At 33.1% G+C, this 22,065-nt stretch overlaps 1 protein-coding gene across 2 annotated transcripts in view; it reads right to left on the bottom strand.

Annotated features, from left to right (window-relative positions):
* Nucleotides 1-784: 784 nt before the first annotated feature.
* Nucleotides 785-22,065, bottom strand: part of PRMT3 (protein arginine methyltransferase 3) — a 127,645-nt gene continuing 106,364 nt past the window's right edge. For both annotated transcript variants that reach the window (XM_019742634.3, XM_074336134.2), the window contains 3 exons: nucleotides 17,188-17,238; nucleotides 16,904-16,991; nucleotides 785-1,818 (listed from right to left, as the gene is read on the bottom strand). In XM_019742634.3, the coding sequence (XP_019598193.3) occupies nucleotides 1,709-1,818; nucleotides 16,904-16,991; nucleotides 17,188-17,238 (249 nt within the window). In that variant the 3' untranslated portion in view covers nucleotides 785-1,708. The remainder of the gene's footprint in view (nucleotides 1,819-16,903; nucleotides 16,992-17,187; nucleotides 17,239-22,065) is intronic.

Below are 22,065 nucleotides of genomic sequence, written 5' to 3'. Positions count from 1 at the left end.
ATGGTTATAAAAAAGTCAACAAATAACAGTGTTGGTGAGGAGAAAAGAGAACACCCTTGCACTGTTTGTGGGGTTATAAATTGGTGCAGCCACTATGGAAAATAGTATGGAGATTCCTCAAAAAATTAAAAATAGAACTACCATACAACCCAGAATTCTACTTCTGGGTATTTATCGGAAGAAAATGAAAACTCTAATTTGAAAAGATGTATTTACCCCTATGTTCACTGCACCATTATTTACAAGAGTGAAGATATGTGTCCATCTGATAAACAGATAAATAAGATGTGGTATATATACACAATAAAATATTACTCAGAAAAAAACAAACAAAAAAACCTAAATCTTACCATTTGTGACAACATGGATGGACTTAGAGGGTATTGTGATAAATGAAGTCAGACAGAGAAAGACAAACACCATATGATTTCACTTATATATGGAATCTAAAAATACAAAAGAAACAAACAAAACAAAAACAGACTCATAGATACAGAACAACTGATGGTTGCCAGAGGAAAGGGGGGTTAGGGGGCACGGTGATAAAGGAGAATAAGAGGTACAAACTTCCAATTATAAAATAAATAAGCCACAGGAATGTAGCGCACAGCACAGGGAATATAGTCAATAATATCCTAATAACATTTTATGGTGACAGATGGCTATTAGGCTTGTGGTGATCACATCGTAAAGTATATAAATGTCGAATCACTATGTTGTACACCTGAAACTAATGTAATACTTTAATAAAAAAAATTCAAAAAAAGACTTTAAGTACTTCTGATTTTTTAAAAAGCCTTAATATTTTAAAATTTTATTTTATAATGCGAATGGCTGTTGCATACATTTTATTAAATGTTTTCTATTCTGCATTTCAAACTGAGTCAATAATTGTAAATGACACAATTGTATAGAGTGTTATGAGTACATTAACAGTTACAAGTTTAACTTTGCACATAAATCTAGTTTGAAAAAGGTATTACATTAGTAAATAAGCACATATTTATCCCAATCTTTAAAAACTTTTATGAAGCCTAGGATAAATGTATTGGAATTACATTTCCTGGACAACACTAGAAAACTAAATGGTTAAAGAATATTTGTGAAGAGGGAAGAAACTACAAAAACTAGGTAACTGTAGGATAATCAACTAAGCTGTCTTCAAACATGAACTGTGTGATACTCTTTTTCATATTTTAGTCCCTTACACTTGGTCTTTAATCTATTATATATCGTGATATTCTAACAACACAACTAAAAACTACTCCTCCTCAGAGAGGAAATCTGCAATAAAATGTGTAATGCCTTTTGCATAGTTACTAGTTTAATAAAACATCCAAACAACTAATCAATTACCAGTGTTTAAAATTTATAGTAGGAAACTTACTAAAAACAACAAAAGACTATTTCTGTTTCAAATTTAGGCCAATTGAAATAATTTTTAATACAGCTAAACTCAGTGCAGGGGCTACATTTGGTTAAACCTCTCGCTGACCAGACTTCTAAGAATGTGACTATGTAGGTGGACCGCTAGGATCAGTGGATTCCACTCCTTAGCTGCATGACATCGGATTCCTATCACGATTCTATTGAGGAGACTCATCAGGAAAAGACCATCATCTGTGAGCTCCCATTAAAGCCCCTTCCCCCACTCCCTATGCATCCCACCCCCACAATAAAAACTGTTAGTTGTGCTGTTGTTGCTTTTTCACTGGAGACCATAAGTTTGAGTTGAATTATTCAATGTGAGGGTCACAATGAGAGAACGTGGATCTTTCTTATTCTTGTGAACTGTGATCTTTCCTTTCAAGGCTTCACCTATAGAAGAAAGGCAAAAAACGTGTTTAAGAATTCAGGGAAAACAGTCTAACAGAAAATTAGTATACCTAGTACTTCTCTTTTTGGTTGTGAGATGTTTCACTAATTTTTAAAAACGTTTTAATTGTCAAATTCTTGCAAAAGAGTAAGTAAAATCACAGAGGTCATGCAGGGTTGAGGAGTAGTTTTATTTCTCCCGAATATGAGGTCCGAGGCATACATGAAAATACAGGACATGCTTCTTGCCCTCAAAGAGTTTACGTAAGGTCAAAGGTGAAGAGAAATATAGGTTGGTACAAAAGTAGTTGCAGTTTTTGCCATTATTTTTAACCTTTTAAACTTCAATTACTTTTCCACCAACCTAATAGCTACATCACCAATTACACAATAGGTATATGTCTAAAGTGTGCTGAAGGTGAGGATTAGGAAAGGTTGCAAGGCAGCACAAGGCAATATTTCATAAGAATCAAGGAATGAGTTATCTGAGGACTAAAGTCATGGGTAACTTAAGGAGTGCACATGGAATGGCACTAAAAGGGAAAAAGCACGTTATAGAGAGTCTTCAGGGAATGACATTTTTAGAAACTGAAAATTACAGCTGAGGATACTTAAATTTATATTTTATAGAGGCACCTGAAAGGCTGCTGGCCTTGAAGGTATTACATAACACTGTAAATGGAAACCAGAACTTACACAGGTGAAACAATGAACACAAAAAATGATTACATATTCTTTTAAAGGCAAAAACTGATTCCCTAAAAACTGGTATACATTGTATGCTCCAAATTTTATTTTATTCAAAAACAGAATTATATCTATGCCCTTTTCTGATTACAAATACTTCTCATTTAAGTTTTTAAAAATTTCTTTACCAGGAATCATTTGAAAATAACAAAAGAAATTGCTAAGTTGTAACTGATCACCATTCCTTGTTTTAAGATCACACCAAATAGTATCAAGTATAGTTTCACTATTTGGATACACACAGAAAGACTCCATATAAAATGACTGAGAAATCTATATACAATGATCCACGTACTGAATTAATATCTTTTTTTTTTTTTTTTAAAGACTGCAAATCCCCACATTAAGGGATAAATGAATCTGAATGTTTTTCAATATGGTAGTGAAATAACAGACTAAGAACATATCAAAACTATCTACTAATTATATTTATTTCAGAGTATAAAGATACCATTACTGATATATTCTATACATCCTGCAGAAAAGGTAAGGCTTATATAGTTTAATACATCCAGAGAAAAAAGACATATTACATACAAGGGAAGGGAAAAAAGAGTGACCTGAGAATTTCCATCAGCCAGACATGTCTTTGAAGTGATGAAAGGAGAAAATCTATCAACTAAGAATTCAACATCCAGCAAAAATCTTTTAAAAAACAAAGGTTAAAATAGGGACTTTTTTCAAAGAAACAAAAGCCAAAACTTCTTTTCCAGTACACCGGCCCTACAAGTAATATTAAAGGAAGTTCTTCAGACAGGAGGAAAATGATACCAAAGAGAAACTTGGATCGCTACACAAAGGGTGCCAGAAATGGTAAGTATATGGTAAATATAAGAAATTTTCTTTTTAAAATTTATTTAAAAGATAATTAACTGTTTAAAGCAAAAATAGTAACAACATATTGTGGGGTTAAAAACTTTGGGGAAGGAGAACTGACTCTGGGTTTGTTTGTTAAAAAACAAAAAAACAAAAAACCCCAAACCTTTGGGGAAGTGAAATGTTTTATAACAATAGCAATAAAAATCTAACAGGTAAATGAAAGTATATTGTTGTAAGAGTCTTAAACTACAAGCAAAGTGATATATTATTTAATGATAGTCTTTGATAAGCTAAGATGCATGTTGGAAATGCTAGAGTAACCATTATTTAAAAAAAACCACCACCCAAGAGGAACAGTTAATTAGTCAAGAATAAAGAATATTCAATTAAAAAAAAGAAGGAAAATAGGAATAAATGACAGAGGAAATAAATAAAAAACAAAAGGTAAACGATAGAATTAAATCCAATAACAATGATAATAACATTAAATGTAAACATGTCCAGTACACTTTAAATATGAAGATATAGGAGTTAAAAATAAAAGGAAGGAAAAAGAAATTCTATATAAACATTAATCATAAAGAGGTTGCAATGGCTGTATTAGTTTCAGACAAAGCTGACTTCAGGAAAAAAATATAAAGAGATAAAGAGAGACATTTCAAAATGATAACTTCTTCAATTCATAAATGCGACATCATGAATTTTTGTATGCACAGAGCTTCGAAATGCATGACACAAACCTGACAGAACCCTAACAAACAGACAAATCTACAATTATTGTTGGAAATTTCACTTCTCCTTTGTTGATAACTGCAGTAACAGCTAAACAGAAAAACAGAAAGAATATGGAAGACTTGAATTACATTACTAACCAATGAGACCTGACTGACATCTATAGAACCAAGGCAGATCATATAGTGGATCATAAAACAAATCTTGAACTATGTATAGAAATCATACAGCATTATGTTCTCTGACCAAAACTAAATAAAATTAAAAATCAGTAACAGAGGGATACTTGAAAAACCCCAAATATTTAAGAATTAAACAATAGACTTCTAAATATTCCATAAATGAAAATAAAAATCCTAACTAGACAGCATTTTGATCTGAATGATAATGAAACACAACATATAAAACAATGTGGCCTAAATATGACTAAAATGCCTAAAACAGTGCTTAGAGGAAAAATTTATAGCTTTAAATGCTTACATTAGATAACAGAGAAAACAAGCCAGAGGCCTTCACTGGTGAAGTCTATCAAATGTTTAAGAACAATAATACCAAATTACATAGAGGAGGGAATATTCCCCAACTCATTTATCGAGGGCAGCATTATCCTGATACTAAAACAAGATAAATTCATTAGAAGTAAACTGTAGATGAATATCCCTCATGAACACAGATTCAAAAATCCTTTGAACAAAAGGAAAAAAATCATGCTTGTCTCATGAAATGTGTAAAGTGGAACCGACAAAATTAATTTGTAATAATTTTCAGCAAGCTAGAAACAGGAAGAATCTTACTCAACCTCTGAGAAACTATAGGTGACATCATTCTCAATGGTGAAAGACTGAATGCATTTTTCCTAAGATTGGGACTGAGGCAAAGATGTCCATTCTGACCACTTCTAATTAGTATTCTATTGGTTGCCTTACAGCATTAAGGTGCAAGGGAAGAAAAACAAAAGGATATGGATTAGAGAAAAATAAAAAATGTAAAAACAATCTTTATTTATAGACAACATGGTCTTATATCTAGAAAATCCTGAAGCAATACGCAAAAAAAGCTACTGGAACTGTAAGATGATTTAGCAATGTCTTAGGATGTAAGGTCAATATAAAAAAATTAACTTTATTTCTATACATTAGCAATAAAGAATTAGAAATTAAAATACAAAACCACAATATCATTTACAATAGCATCAAAAAAGCATAAAATACTTGAGATAAATGTCACGACATATGTGCAAGATTCAGACACTATGAAATAGTGCTAAAGCTGGTCTAAAATAAATGGAGAGATACGTTTTGCTTGTGGATAAAAGACTAAATATGTTTAAGATGTCAATTCTCCCCAACGTAATCCATAGATTAAACACAATCCCACGCAATCTTTTGGGTAGAAATTAACAAGTTGATTTTTAAATTTATATGGCAATTTAAAGGATGTAGAATAGCAAAAACAACTTCGAAAAAGAATAGACACACAGATCAATGGGACAAAATAGAGCTCAGAAATAGACCTCTACATACATGGTCAATTAATGTTTGACAAAGGAGTCAAGGTAATTAAATAGAAAAAGGACAGTCTTTTCAAGAAATGATGATGGAACAACCTAATACACATTTGGAAAAAAGATGAACTATTACTCTTAAAAATTAACATAAAATAGATCATAGACCTAAATGTAGACCTAAATGTAGAAGGCAAAACTATAAAAATTTTTAGATGAAACATATAAGGAAATCTTTGTGATGTTAGGGTAGCAAAGATTTTTTAATTGACACGAAAGCACAAACTTCAAAAATAGTTAGGAAAATGAAAAGATGAGAATTGGGATAAAAAGATGTACTAGGAACATATATATATGACAAAAAACTTGTGTCCATATATATATTCTTACAACTCAACAGTAAGATGACAAACGATTCAATTAAAAATTGAGCAAAATATTTTAACAGAAACCTTATAAAAAGATATGCAGATGACCAATAAACATATGAAAAGATGCTCAACATTATTAATTATCAGGCAAATTAAAACCACAACTACCACTACATATATAATAGAATGGTTTAAATTAAAATGACTGAACTTTTTTATAAGTGGTGGCAAGGATATGGAGCAACTGAACCCACAATGGTTGGTAGGAATGTTAAATAGTATAGTCATTTTGAAAAAATTTGCCAGTTTCTTATAAAGTTAAACATACACTTACCATAAACTCAGTAATTCCACTCCTAGGTATTTATCCAAGAGAAATGAAAACATGTCTGCATAAAGACTTTTACATGAATGTTTGTAGGAAATTTATTCATAATGGCCCTTAACCAAAAACAATCCAAAAGTCTAGCAGCAGGTTAATGCGTAAGTAAATTGAAGTATGTCCATACAAAGGACTACTACTTGGCAATAAAAAGGAACCAATCACTGATACACAGATGAATCTCAAAAATTGCTAAGCAAAAGAAGCTGGAGTACATTCTGTGTAATTCCACTGATACAAAATTCTAAAATATCAATACTTTAGTATTAGTAATACTAATTAGTAATATTAATATGCAGTAAGAGAGCAGAACAGTGGTTGTCTTGGTCTGGGACTGGAGCTGGGGACGACCACACAGGGGATCAAGGAAATTGTGTTAAGTGATGGAAATATTTTATATCTTGATCAGGGTGGTGTACACGTTTATCAAAACTCATCGAACTATACAGTTAAAATGTGAATTTTTACTGTATGTCAAATATAGAATAAAGTTGTTTTAAAATGTGATGCCTTAGAAATAAACAAAAATAAACGTAATGTAGTAGAGAAACCAAAAAAATCCATTATGGAGATTCAGTACATGGTAAGTAGGGCATTTTAAATCATTGAGGAAAGGATTCAATAAAATTGTATAAATATAGTAATACAATATTTTTAATATGATATCAAAGTCAGAAACCAAAAGTAAAAGGTTGAAGAGTTGATGATACAAAAAAAAATTCTATAAAGATACTTTAAAGAAAAGCAAATGCAACAATGTTACTTTCACGTCTTAGAATTAGCAAAGAAAGTCTGAATTTTGAATTGATTCCTTATGATGGATTATCAGAAGTGGGACACCTTAAAAGGTATAGTGTGTATTCCAGTTTTACATTCCTGCCATCCTCATCAACAGTGGGTGTTTCTACAAATCAAACCATCTTCCTCAAGTGTGGGTGACACCAGCCTCGCCACCCGCCTGCCCCCACCCCGGGCCTCTCTGAGCCCAGAGACCCCATCAAAAAAGACTCTGTGTGTTGTCTCCCTCTTCAATGTTTCTTTTATTCCAGAGGAAAAAAGAAAAAAACAACCAATCTTTGTTATTTTGATAAACAACAACCAGAATCCGAGTGCTTTGATTTGCATTTCAGTGATTATCAGTGGTAATGGGTATTATTTCGAATGTTTAACAACCATCTTAAAAAAAAAATATTTTCTGCATTTACTTAGATTTTCTTGTTTGATGTATGGTTGCAAATATTTCTTTTTGGTGTATGTACCCTAATGGTTGCTGTTCTTTAAGTTGCCTTAGAAGTGTTTTAGAAATGTTGACTTGTATGTACACGTTCTACTCAATCCGTAGTGTTAAGAGTTAAAATAGGAAGGTTCCATGGTGCTTATAAAGCAGGTTATCAAATTCTTCATTTCAGGTTTAAAGGATATACCAACAAGAGCTCTATATAGCCCAAGTCAAGATGAATTAGTAATGGATACGTTTGTTAAATTTTCACATGAAAAAATATTTAAGCATCAATATTAAACAAACAAAACAACTGAATAATTAAAAAGGCATAACATTATAAGCTCATAGTATAAATTTCATGTCTAAAAATGGAATATAAGTAAAATAAATATTTCTATAATAACCTTAATTCCAAAATGAGAGTGCAAACAGCACCTATTTTAAGTTAATTAAATAGCACAAAGGGTCACAGTAATAAATACATAATTCACACTGCTGAACTCCCTTCAATTGTTCAAGCCTGACTAAAGTGCCAAGGCAGTGGCTGTAATACCAGAATAGATCGGAGTAATTAATCAGTGTCAAATAGATATAAAATGACTAATGTTGTTAAGCGTGTACACTGTGGTGAGAGCTGCAAAGGACATTCTCCATGGAGCTGAGCTGTAGTACTTTGTTTTAATCATCGGCAGATGGCTATTAGTATACCACAAAGCAGTGTTACAGTTCAATCAAGAATAAAATTCATTTCATTTCAATTCTGTTCTAGTGGTTTTTTAAAATTAATTTCTTCCAGAACAGTGAAATTTCATTTCCCCAGAAGGGGGTGGGGGGAAGTCATTATTATCACTATTAAAGCTTAGAGTTAAAAAAAAGAAAAAAAGAAAAATGGATTCTCCATATAAAAGCTTACTGGGTATATGTAGAGAAGGAGAAATAAATAGCTTGGTTTTAATCATATTTTTAAAGCCAAGTCACATGAAAACAATCTGAATTTTTGAAGTAAACACTGCCACATACGTTTGTACAATAAAATTGTACATTATTTTTAAAGGAAAAGAAAAAAATACACCCTGACTTTAAATATAAAGTGTTCTCTAATTCCTTTAAAAGTATTCATTCGTACTCCCACAACGCTGGAAGTGCTCAAATGTTTAAAGCAGTACTTTTGGAACTATTTTTAGACCTACATTGTGAATGAAATAACGAAAAAAAGAAAACAAAAACAAACTAGGCTCATTATATTATAGTTCCATTTTGCTTTTGGCCAAATGTAGATTTCTTAACCTGAGAAATTCCCTATTCACACTGTCTTTTCCCACTTTCTAAATATCAAGTCTACTCCCCAAGGATAGATTTACCATTACCGAAAAAAAAAAAAAAGATTAACCATTACTGATCTCACACACACACACACACACACACACACACACACACACAAAACTCCGCACACACAATCTAGGTAGAATAACTGCATAGGTATGTTTATAATATTTCACTTATTTTTAAAAATCCTGTCATATTATTTTCTGGACACTAAAATATGGTTGACATACACAGCAAATCATCCTGATTAGACTCTTGGCTTTATTTGATCTTATCTAAAAATGTTATATATGAGCCAAAACCTACACTTAATTTAACTAAACCCAACTATAAAGATCGAATATATGGTGATGGAAGGAGAACTGACTCTGGGTGATGAACACACAATGGGATTTATAGATGATGTAATACAGAATTGTACACCTGAAACCTATGTAATTTTACTAACAATTGTCACCCCAATAAATTTAATAAAAAATAAAAAAATTAAAATACACACACACACACACACACACACACACACACACACACACACACAAAGAACTCTTCAGCATGCCAAGATAAATTGGAACACCAACCTGCTCAAGTACACTAGTATGGTGAAATTTCTGAGAAAATCAAAGTTGACAAAATGGGCCAACCAAATACAACAGCTAGATAAATGCCATTGGCATGGTCACTCAAGGTGATCAGAAGAAATTAGATTTCAATGACAATGCATATTACTCTACCTATTTGTTTGTTCAGCAGAGTATTTACAATATGGCAAGTACTACTACACCGGACCAAAAATGAGTGAGGGTTCTATTAGAATCCTTTATCACAGCACGCTGGGCTAGTACAACACAGATGTATGTATGAATTGATCTGGGAGAACAAGAAAGGGATCATTTAACTGAGCACAGTGAGGGAAGATTTACGGAAATAAGCTGGGTCATAAAGGGAAAATTGGAATTAATCACGAGAAAGAGGCCAAAACAGCTTTCTTGGTGTAAGAATATCTTAGACAAAAGCAAGGAGGAAGAAAAGATAGAAAAGTTAGCTGAAAAATGAGCTGAAGCATATGATGGACTTGTGTGGGGCTGTGAGTGTGGGGTTAGAAATGCTGAAAAATGGTCAGATTGTAAAGAGCCATGGTAAGGAATATGAATTTTATTCTGGACATTATGACTGTCCATGAGGGGTTTTATTTTTTTAATTAACTTTATCAACACATAATTTACATACAATAAAATGTACACATTTTACATGAGCAATTCAATGAGTTTTACCAATTATCTCACATTCATAAACTTTTGCCTACCTCAAATCTCAGATTATCTCTGTCATCTTCTAGAAGTTTTACTTTACCTTTTAGAAGTTTTAAGCTTTTAAATTTAGGTCTATGACTCCCTATAGAGTTGGTTTGTGTATATGTTGTTAAGGAAGAACTGAGATTCATTGTTTTTCTATACAAATATTTAACTGTTTTAGCAACATTTCTTGAAGACTATCCTATTCCCATTGAATTACACTGGCCCTTTGGAAAAATTCAACTATACAAAAGTGGGTCTATTTCTGGTTTATTGTCTATTTGTTCTATTAATCTATGTCCATAATACATACTGATACTGCATTGGGTTAATGTAACTTTTTAATAAGTTTAGAAATTATAGTTAAATTACAATACAGGTCTTTCTCATAATTGTTTGGCTACTCTGTCTTTTGCATTTGCATATAAATTTTAGAGTCAGCCTATATTTCTGCCTTGCTAAATTCTGCAGGGTATTTTTTGTACATTCTTTAGTTTTTAATACACACAATCATGTTATCTATAAATAATGACAGTTTTCTTTCTTTCTAATGGCTTTTAGTTTCTTGTGCCTTATTCCAGGGACTAAGACTTCCAACATAAGAGAACAGGAGTGGTGAGAACGGACATCCTTGCCTTGTCCCAGACTTAGGGGGAAAGCATTTAGTCTTTTCTCCATTCAGTGTGATGTTTGCTGTTGACTTTGTACGGATCAGGCTGAGGAAGTTCTCTTTTATTTCTAGTTTGCTGTGATTATTTATCATGTATGGATACTGGATTTTGTCAAATGCTTTTTCTGCATCCATTGATGTAATCCATGGTTTTTCTTTAGGCTGTTAGCATGGTGGATCACATTAAATGATTTAAAAATATTGAATAAGCCTTGCATTCCTGGAATAAACCCCATGCAGTCATGGTGGTGTTCTTTTTATAATATTGCTGGATTCAATTTGCTAGTATTTTGTTGAGGATTTATGCCTCTATACTTATGAGGGATACTGGTCTGCACTTTAATTTTCTTATACTCTTTGTCTAGCTTTTGGCATGAAGATAATACTGCCCTTATAAAATTAGCTCTCTTTGATTTTCTGGAAGAGACTCTATAAAACTGGTATTATTTCTTCAAGTGATTGACAGAATTTGCAATGAAGCAATTTGTGCCTAAAGATGTGTTTTATAGGAGGTTTCTGAGGCTGGTTGCCTGGTTTTATTTATTGGGACACTGTCAAACCCACTTGTTTAACCTACTGTGCCTTAGAGTTTAAGGTGTCTGTGGGTCCCCACTGTTGACACTATTACTACTGCTACCACTGTGGGGTTATCTAGGGGCTGGAGTATGAGAGAACAGAAAAAAATGTAAAACGATGGGGATTTCCCCCACGCTCTGAGCATTGGGAGGTGCTTTCCCCATTTCTCAAGCTAGAATTAGAGGGCTCCTTTGGGAACTCTATTTGTGCTGGTGCCTTCTTCCAGGTTTCAGGCTGTCTGGAGTCAGGATGGGGGGTACTAGAGAAAAACAAACCATAATTTATACCAGTTCAGTTGTACTTCAAATTCTGGTTTTCTTTACCAACGCATCTGGTATTGCTTTTCAGAGATCTCAAAGAGCTGTTCCATGCATTCTGGTTTTAAAGCTACAATTGGTGAGCAAGATATGGAATGTGCTTACATCATCTCACCTGGAACTAAAATTACTGTGTCTTTATACTTAAGTGTGTTTCCTACAGATAGCATTTAGTTAGTTCCTACTTTAATGCAGTTTATTTCTGCCTTTTAATTGGCATGTTCAGACCTTCCATATTTTTTTTTAAAGTACTTCTTTAGAGCAGTTTCAAGTTTACAGCGATTCTGAGAAGAAGGTGCAGAGGTTTCCCATATCTTTCTGGCCCCACATGCACAGTCCCCCTCATTATCGACATCACTCATCAGAATGGTACATTTTTTTACCAAGAATGAACCTACATTGATGACATGTCATAATCACTGCAAGTCTATAGTTTACCTTAGGGTTCACTCTTGGTGTTATGTATGAGGTGTGATCAAACAATACGGTGAGTGTTTAAAAAAAATGTATTACAGTAAAAGACACATTGCCATTAATCTTCCCTCAAAATACTCCCCTTTGTTTTGAACACATTTATCCCATCATTCTTGCCACTTTCTGAAGCAGTTCTGGAAGTCCTCTTTCATTAGTGTCTTTAGTTGTGCTGTCGTGGCTGCCTCGAGGTCCTGAATCATTTTGATTTTGGGGAAGAGCCAGAAGTCACACGGTGCCAGATCTGGAGTATAAGGTGGATGAGGACACACTGTCATGTTTTTATTTGATAGAAATTGCTGTACCAGAAGTGATGTGTAATACGGAGCGCTGTCATGATGGAGGATGATTGACGGCACACTTTAAAACACACCTTCTCTCAACTGTAGCTCACAACCATCTGACTGCACCAAACAAGTTGAAACCTGTCACACATTATTACTAAAGTTCGACGCGTGGCTTCCCTTATTGAAGATCCCTGCCTTTTTCTTGGATGGCACTTGGCAGCAGCATTCACCATATTTTGTGATCACAACTGAAGGCTCCATTTCACACATTGCTTCTGGTATATGGCAATTTCTGTCAAATAAAAACATGACAGTGTGTCCTCATCCACCTTATTCACCGGAGCTGGCACCGTATGACTCTCCCCCAAAGTAAAAATGACCATGAAAGGTAAACGTACTGAATCAATTCAAGACATAGAGGCAGCCACAACAGCACAACTAATGACACTCAAAAAAGAGGACTTCCAGAATTGCTTTCAGAAAGTCGCAAGAACAATGGGGTAAATGTGTTCAAAACAAAGGAGAGTATTTTGAGGCAATGTGTCTTTTACTGTAATAATTTTTTTAATTTAAGCATTCACTGTATTATTTGATCACATATCATATTTGTCCATCTGTTATCTTCTTTTGAATTGAATTTTTTTTCATGATTCTATTTTATTTCTACTACTAGCTTATTAGTTTTATTTTGTGGTTGAATTTAAAATATTTCAGCTGTTTCTCTGGGGTTTACATTATACAATTTAATTTATCAGTTTACCACTAAATTGCTTCATGTACAGTGTAAGAACTTCATAATATATTTCCAACTTCTTTTTTTATCAATGCCAAACATTTTATGTCTCCATATGTTTTGAAACCCACAATACATTGTTTTTGCTTTAAATGGTCAATTATTTTTTAAGAAATTAAAAAGTGAAATAATAAAAGGCTTTTTAATGCACTCATACATTTTTTTGCATTTTCCTTCCATTTCAAGAACTTGCTTTAATATATCATTTTGCTGGTCTGCTACAGATGAATTCTTTGAGCATTTTTCTTCTTGAAAAGTTTTTATTTAGTCTTCATTTTTTAATATGTTTATTCTATAGAATCTAGGTTGATAGTTTCTTTTAGCACTTTGAAAATGTCATTTAGTTATTATCTGGCTTACACAGTTTCTGATGAGTATTCTGAAGTTATTCATTCTTTGTTCCTCTCTCTATGTTTCCTTTTTTCCTGATTAATGCTAAAGATTTAAAAAAATTATCACTGTTTATCAGCAATTTATGATGTGTTTTGGTTTTGTTTTCTTTGTGTTGGTCCTACTTGGGGTTCACTGAGTTTCTTCCATCTGTGGGTAATAGTTTTTATCAAATATAAGAAAATTTTGGCCACTATTATTTCTTCAAATATACTTTCTGCCCCTGCTTCTTCCAACGACTTCTATTATTACATATAAATTAGAGTGTTTCATATTTTCCTACAGGTTACTGTAGATATGTTCATTTTTTTAAAAAAATCTTTCCCCCCCTTGCTCTGTGCTTCATTTTGGATACATTTTAATGCTGTATCTTAAAGTTCACTCATCTTTTCTTCTGCTAATTCCATCCAATGACATTTTCACTTCAGATACTGTAATTTCCATCTCTATAAGTTCTACTTGGATTTTAAATATCTTCTTATATTCTCACTATATTCATATAAAAGTAGTTATGTTTCAATCCCATGTGCTAATCCCATCATTTCTGGATCTGTTTCTATTGACTGGTATTTTCCTACATTCAGTCTGATGGAATACTGGCCATCATGAATTTTATGTTGTTGAGTGCCTGAGTTTTGTTTTCCTTTGTTGCCATTAAAGTTACTTATGGCTCAGGTTTTCTTTGTTTTGTTTGTTTTTTCCTTTCAAGGATTGTTTCTAAGCTTCATTGGGGAGCATTCAGAGTAGCCTTTACTATAGAGATAGTTTATTCCCACTAAGGATAGCTCTGATCCTTTTTGAATCTCTACTGAATAGGGTCCAAATGGACTCCCCACTCTAGCTGGTTAAAATTGAAAACAGCCCAGTGAAAACTCTGAGAACTGTTTGGTTCACAGCTGACCCAGCTGCTGTGCCTGACCTCAGGCATTTCATCCTATATATACACATTTGAGTGCTCATCTAATACTCAAGGGGACATCCCATGCAGACTTCTAGAGCTCTTTTTCTGATGAGCATGTCCTCTTCAGTATTCTTCCCCACAACTTCTGACTTTTCTATTCATTACAACCATCAGGGGCTTAACAGGGTTAAAAAAAAAAAAGTGATATACTTATGAACTTACATGATCCTTTTTTTATACTTCCATAGCTGAGAATGAACACATTTTCCTTACTTTGAAATTCCCTTTCAAATCTTTCCTCAAGATGTGCTATTTTAGGGGATTCTACTATTTTGTGATGTGTTGGCCTTCCTACTTAAATATAGGTACATACACAATGGCAGTGAAGGAGACAGAATATAAACAGTGTCAGTGGGAAACCTTAGAATCATACATCTCCTTCCTTGTATTCTGAAAAAGTCAGTTACTCTGAAAATTACTAGGTAAAGAACAGCTAGGATTTCAAAACTTCACGAGACATCAAATAACAATTTGTTGTAGTTAGGAAGGAGAATTTTCAAATGCTATCTTAAATCTTTCTCAAGATTAAAAATGAATTAGTATTCCTTTAAAATACTAACATTAGGACAACAAAATGGTTACAGTGAAGAAGAAAGCAACATTTTCAAGTTTCCAAACCTCAATCCAAATACCAGAGTTACACAAAGACAAAACAAACAAACAAAATGAGGATGTGAAAGGATTTCATTTGTGTTTGCCTCATTTCAGTTTTGCCTGTGCTCAAGCTTTTTGGAGAAAGAGAAAATGACACCATCAAGGTTTTATTTCCACAGTATTGCAACCTCAAAGTGAAAAATAACAACAAGGTGCTGCTTTACTCTAATAGTGTTTATTTGCATCTACTAAATTCAACTTATGCGTCAACAGTGAAATCAAAATGATATTAGAATTTTATGAAATATTTTAAACATATAGAGAATAATATAATCATGACCTCAGACCCACTACTTGGCTTTGTCAAATATTAACATTCTCCCACAGTTCCTTCAAATTTTAAAATAAATAATTCAGATATATGGCATTGAACCCCCTTTGTAGCCTTTCCTGATCCTATTTCTATCCTTTCTCAGAGGTAACCACTATGTTGAATTTAGTGGTTACCATTAAGTGTTGCTTCTTACTTTTGCTATGTGTGTGTATGCACAGTTGTTTTACGTTTTTAAACTTCACATAAGCAGGATACTGCAGGACTCAATCTGCATCTTTTTCTGCTCAATGTCATTTGTTAATACAAAAAAAAATATGATTTATTTTATATGCTATACTTTAACATACACAACTACCATATTTATCTATCTCCTGATGATGGCCATTAAGGTTACTTCCAACTTTGACTTCCACAAAGCATACTGTTGTGAAGGTCCTTATACACAGGTTGTGGGAGATATTGTTCAGAGTACACACCTAGGAAAAATACTGTGTGGCTGAAGGGATGGTACGTCTAGACTTAACTTGATGGTATCAAACTATTCTCTAAAATTGTACCAATTAAGACTACCAGCAGAAGAGTATAAAAGTTACATTTGTCTACATTATTGCCAGTACTTGGCACTGTTAGATTTTATGTACTTTTTCCCCCATAGTGGTGGATAAGATGTTATGTCATAGTTTCAACTATCCTTTCCCTGAGGAACTAGTGATGTTGAGTATCTTTTCACTGAGGTTTGTTGTACATTCAGGTTTCCTACAGTCAGGAAGCTTTTAGTAAAGGTGGGACAAGACAATTTAGATGTAACAAACATTTTTTTTTTTCTTTAAAAAGGTTCCATAATCAAATTCTAATGTTTGGAGCTAAGTGTGTAGTATGCTAGAACTATGAGCGCTCATATCAGTAAACCATCAATGAAGTATACAGTATAGGAATGTAGAAGTGACCAGTCCTTGAACACTGTGTAAGATTTGAGGAGGTGGAGACAGTGGAATGCTTTCTAGAATAATGTATTTTGAATATGATCACTGAATGATAGTCTCTTTAATTTATACTTTACCTCTATTGGTGATTTTTCTCTTTAGGCACGTCGGAAATGGAAATATTTTCTTTTGGTTATATTTGAAACTTAGTAAGTACTAGTTATGTAAGTAGATGGTCAGCTCTAAGAACATCTTATGTTAGCCTCTGTTACATTGCTTCAAATACAGGGCACATAAAAAGTGGTTGCAAAATGAATGACTGTTGTTTACTTCAGAATAAATAAGACATCACCCCCCCCTTTATTTTTCTTTCTCACCTGCTTTAACTGAAAATGGTTTTTCCAATAGAAATATTGTTTGTTTCCAGTGTGTTTTGGTGCTCTGGGGGCCCGTAGAGAACAAGACCTGCAGTGGTAGAGTTCAAAAGTATCTGATGAAGTACAAGGTTTTTAATATCATGGTACATTAATCTACTACATCAAATACAAGCTCCAATTGCTTACAACATCAAAATGCTTATGATCAAACACCTTGGGGCACAAAAATAAAATACAATGTATTTCACATAATTAATTCTTATGAGATAATTCATGATACTTACTCTCTTGTTGCAATTCTTCTCAAAGTATATATCGAAGTAGCCAGCAATTGCCTGTTAAAAAAAAAGGAATACAAATAATTATTAAACTAATTATATAACATGATTATTCAGTCTTTTAAAACATGACAAATAAGAAACCCTTTCAAAGACAAGACACCTCTTAAACTTATGGCAGGTCACTATTTATCCTGGAAAAGATGTTGTAAGCAAAAGTAAAATAATATAATTTGGCTTTTCTTCACAAACTATATAATAATAAGAGTAATAAGGCTAATCAATATGTGTTATTAGGAAAATGATCATGGTAGACTACTGAAAGGGGAGAGACTACATGGAGTGAGACGGCATCAGCTGGCCCCTAGCCGATCCAGACTCTCCTGCTCGGATGCTGCAACGCAAGTTGAGCCGTCTTGCACCTTCCAGCTCTCGTAAAGCCTCCCAGGCCTCTAGACAACTGCAGCAGCATAAAAGGCCCGGGAGAGACCAGCAGAAGAACCAGTAGATAAGCCCAGTCCAGACGACAGAATCAGAAACAAGTCTAAGTGATTGTGACTTTAAGACATTAAGTTTTGAGGTGGTTTGTTACACAGCAATAAATAACTAAAACATACTCTTTTATACAAAGACAGCTCATTTAATTTCTTCAGATATCATACATCCAATTTTAAAGCAAAGTACTATAAATATTTTTGCAATGAGATCAATGGAATATTTAAATGTTACGTTTTTCTAAAAATAAAATAGAAATCATTTTATTTTATTAATAATAGTACTCAAAGCAAATATATACAACTTACATTTAAGCAAACGCTCAAAGGAGAAACTCTGAAGTAACTCTAAAGGTTACTGTGAGAGTAAAAAACAGTCTCCAAAAGAAATTAACATATTCAGATGAATATATAATTTTCTTTTTGTTGTTGTTTAAAATTTAAGTGGTAACGTTCCTTTTTCTTTCATTAGACTTAATCTATTTTTAAAACTGGCATTAAATAAAGCTTATAAAGTATTAAAAACAGGACACTGATTATTGTAAAATCACTATAAAGCTAATTTGTGTACTCTACTGCTTTTGTTGAGAATATGAAGTTTTATTGATCTGTAGGGTTAATATGGGTTGAATCCAAACCAAATTCAATATTTAACCTTGAGGTTCATTATACTTCAGAAACCAAGAGAGAATCGAAATACTATTTATACTTCTGTCAAAAAGAATATAAAGCAATGTAGAACTCAGCTAGAGATTATTATAGAAAACCATGTAGCTAATGAGAACATTTCTAAGACATAACTTTTTTCAGTTGATTTCCTGATACCTTCCATTGACTAATTTAATTGTTTCCTTAAATTTATCCCTGCATTTCTATCTTGTTCACTACTATATCCTTAGTGCCCAAGCACTGCCTGGTCCATAGTACACAATATTTGCTGAGTGTGCTATGATAAAAATTCTACTACAGTACTTATCATACTATATTTTAGTTAGTTGGCCTATCAGACTGTAACTTATTTATGAGCAAAGCCTATGTGTAATTTGTATTTCTATGCCCCAGCGTAAGTCTGTTATAGAGCAGGTTCTCCACAAATTTTAGTTAACCTTTTTAGTCTTCAGTTTCTTAAATACAGCTAGCCTCATTACATAGTCAATACACTTTTTTAAATAATTGAACAACTAACCTTAGATGGAACTAATAATTATCAACTCTGAAAAAAATGGAGAGTTTGGGACAAATATGAGGAGGAGAAAGCTAGAGAAGAGGATGCCCTAATTCTATGTATAACGTTGCACAAGTCTCAGCCTAATGCCAAACTGTGTAGCTCAGGTTGGATCCAAACCAAAATAACAAAGGCTGAGGGAAATGAACTAAAATCTGAATCATTGGCACAAGTCTCAGGATTAAACCCTGGAAAAAAAAGGTGTAGGGAAAACCCAAACCAACAAGTAAAGGCTTAGAGACCTAAACTGAGATTTGAAAAACCTGTACAAGTCTCAGACTAATTCCTAATGTGCATATGTGCAGAAGAGACTCAAAATAGTATAGCAAATGCTTGGAGAATGAAACTGAGATTTGAACCACTGTCTGCCCAGACACTGTTGACAGTACTTATGTTCTGAATTTAACTGGGTTGCCTGCCTGCTAGCATCAACATTCTCCAGACAATTAATTATAAGACGACTGAAAATCCACACAACACAGCATGCACAACATCTAGAATATAATCCAAAATTACTGAACATGCAAAGAACCAGGAAAATGTACTCAACTCTTAAGAGAAAAGACAATCAACATATGCCAACTCTCAGATGACTCATGTACTGGTATTATCAGAATGACATTAAAGCAGAAATTATAACTATGCTGGTATGAGGTAATAGAAAGTAGGTGACAGAAAACACATTGAATCAAAAGATAGGAATTCTCAGTAGAGAAACAGAAACTATAAAAAAGACCCAAATGGAAATTTTAAAATTGAAAAATACAGTAACTAAAACAAAAAAACTCTCTGGGCTGAATTGCAAAATGGAGGTAACAAAGAAAAAAAAAAAACAGCAGTAAATTTGAAGGTAGATCAATTGAAACTATCTAAAATGAAAAACCAAGGGGAAAAGATTGAAATAAAATCCACAGAGCCTCAGGGACTTGTGACTCTAACAAACACTTATGTAAGTGGAGGTCAAGATCGAAAGGAAAACGCTATTGGAGCACGAAAAAAAAACCTTTCAAAATTCTATTTCCAGAAAAAATATCCTTCTGGAATAAAGGCAAAATAAGGACATTTTTCAAGTGAAGGAAAACAAAAATAATTCATTGATAATGGACTTTTCAGGAGACATTTTAAAGTTCTTCAGGTTGATGGGTAATAATACTAGAAGGAAACCTGAAACACCAAAGATAATAGAACAACAGAAATGATAGACGGGTAAATATAAAAACTACCTTTTCCTCTGAATTCTTTTATAATACTTACGACTATTTAAAGCAAACATTATAACATCATCTGGTGGGGTTTATATGTACGCACATATAATCATAAAGATCAGTGAAAGGAGTAGGAAGGTAAGAGGAAGGAAGAGTGAAATCCTACCAATATACCCAAATATTTATAAAATTTGGAACTGAAGAAAGCTTTGTAAGTACCACACAAAAGGCAGAAACCTAATATAAGGGAAATTAAAAATTTTAGTATCAAAACTAAAAGGCAACAAACCTGACAATACTGGGGGTGCCAATAAAACGTATACACATGACTTGTACTCATCTTTTGTTATCAGTATATATTGAGTATTACAATTTTTACACAGTTTTTTCCTTTCTTAAAATGTGTATATATTTTTTTGACACCCTCTGTATTTGAGATGTATGTAAAACAAAGGGTAACTTGTTCTTTGTACATTAAACTACTACAAATTAGTAAGAACACAATATGTGTAAAGAAATTAAGACAAAGCATTTATAAAATTTATAAAAGAAAAATCAAATGATTAATAAGCATTTGAAAAATATGTTTGACCTAGGAAAAGTGAGTAAATTACAGATACAATTTTCCTTGATTATGTTAGAGATAACATTTTTTAAATTATAGTATCCAGTTTAGTGAGAAATGTGACATTCATACTGGGAAAATAAACTGAAATAACCTTTTTACAGGGAAATTAACAATACATATTAACACGTTGCGTACGGATCACGAGAATCTTCGTTTTTTCTGAGCCATGCGTTATGGACGGATAATGAGAATTTCAAAAGGTTGGGCAGAGAGCAGTGAGAGGCCAAGACAGGGAGGTGAGACGAGTGGCCATAGGGAACCAGCTGTGAAAGTGCCTACGCAGCGGGCCCCCAAGGAAGACAATCCGGCCAGGCTCTCGGGAGATTTGGCCACGCATCATCTGGAGCTCATAGTGGGAAGAGGAAAGAAAAAATATCACACACGGGTGTGTAAAGTGTGCGCATCAAAAAAAGTGAGAAGTGAAACTCGGTACATATACAATTTTTGCCGTGTCCCACTGCACAAAGGAAGCTGCTTTCTGCAGTATCACACCAGGAGGGATTACTAACATCATAGGTGAGTAAATCCTAAAAAATTCCATAGAAAAATAATAAATGACATAGAAGCATTTACGCTTTAAAGAGAAGAGTGCATTTTAAAGTAGTTTCTTTTAAAAACCTGCCGGAACAGAGGGATATGAGGGATTTAAACCCCGCCGTACGCAACGTGTTAACAGACAAAACATTTGTATTAAGAAGAAGTCAGACACAAAGTAGTGAACACATATGATTCCATTTATATATAGAAAATTCAAAAACAGCAAAATTTGTGTTGTAAGTCAGTATGGTAGTTACCCTTGCCATAGGGGTAGAAACTGGAAGGGGTAACATGGTGGTGGGTTCCTGGCAATACTGTTTCTTAAGCAGAGTGCTAGGTACGTGGTGGTATTAACTTTGAGCAACTTTATCAAACTACTTATGACTTGTACACTTTTCTGTTTTGTAAGTGTATGTTATGCACTCAATTGTTTACATAATGTACATACTTATTGATCCAGGTATTCTAAAAATTATTCTATGGAAATTAGTTAAGTATGCTTGCAAGAATTTAGCCATAAGATGTCAATTTTAGCCAAAATTTTAAACAAGTGATCAGTTAATAAATCATAATACCTCCTTATAATGGAATACCATTTGGCCATCAAAAGTAATCCTGTAGATAAATATTTATTGATTTGGAAAAATAGTCAAAATACACCATTAGATGAAAAGAATAATATGTATATTATGGGTACTTATATGTTATGAAAATGTATGTATATACCTGGAAATATATACCATACTAATATTCCAGTCTGTTTTTTTTACCAGATTAACTATATGATGTTTAACT

The sequence above is a fragment of the Rhinolophus sinicus genome, chromosome 14, assembly GCF_057876585.1.
Source record: "Rhinolophus sinicus isolate RSI-liver-muscle chromosome 14, RSI-T2T, whole genome shotgun sequence".
NCBI classification, from domain to species: domain Eukaryota; kingdom Metazoa; phylum Chordata; class Mammalia; order Chiroptera; family Rhinolophidae; genus Rhinolophus; species Rhinolophus sinicus.
This window is presented reverse-complemented; position numbering and strand designations above follow the sequence as displayed.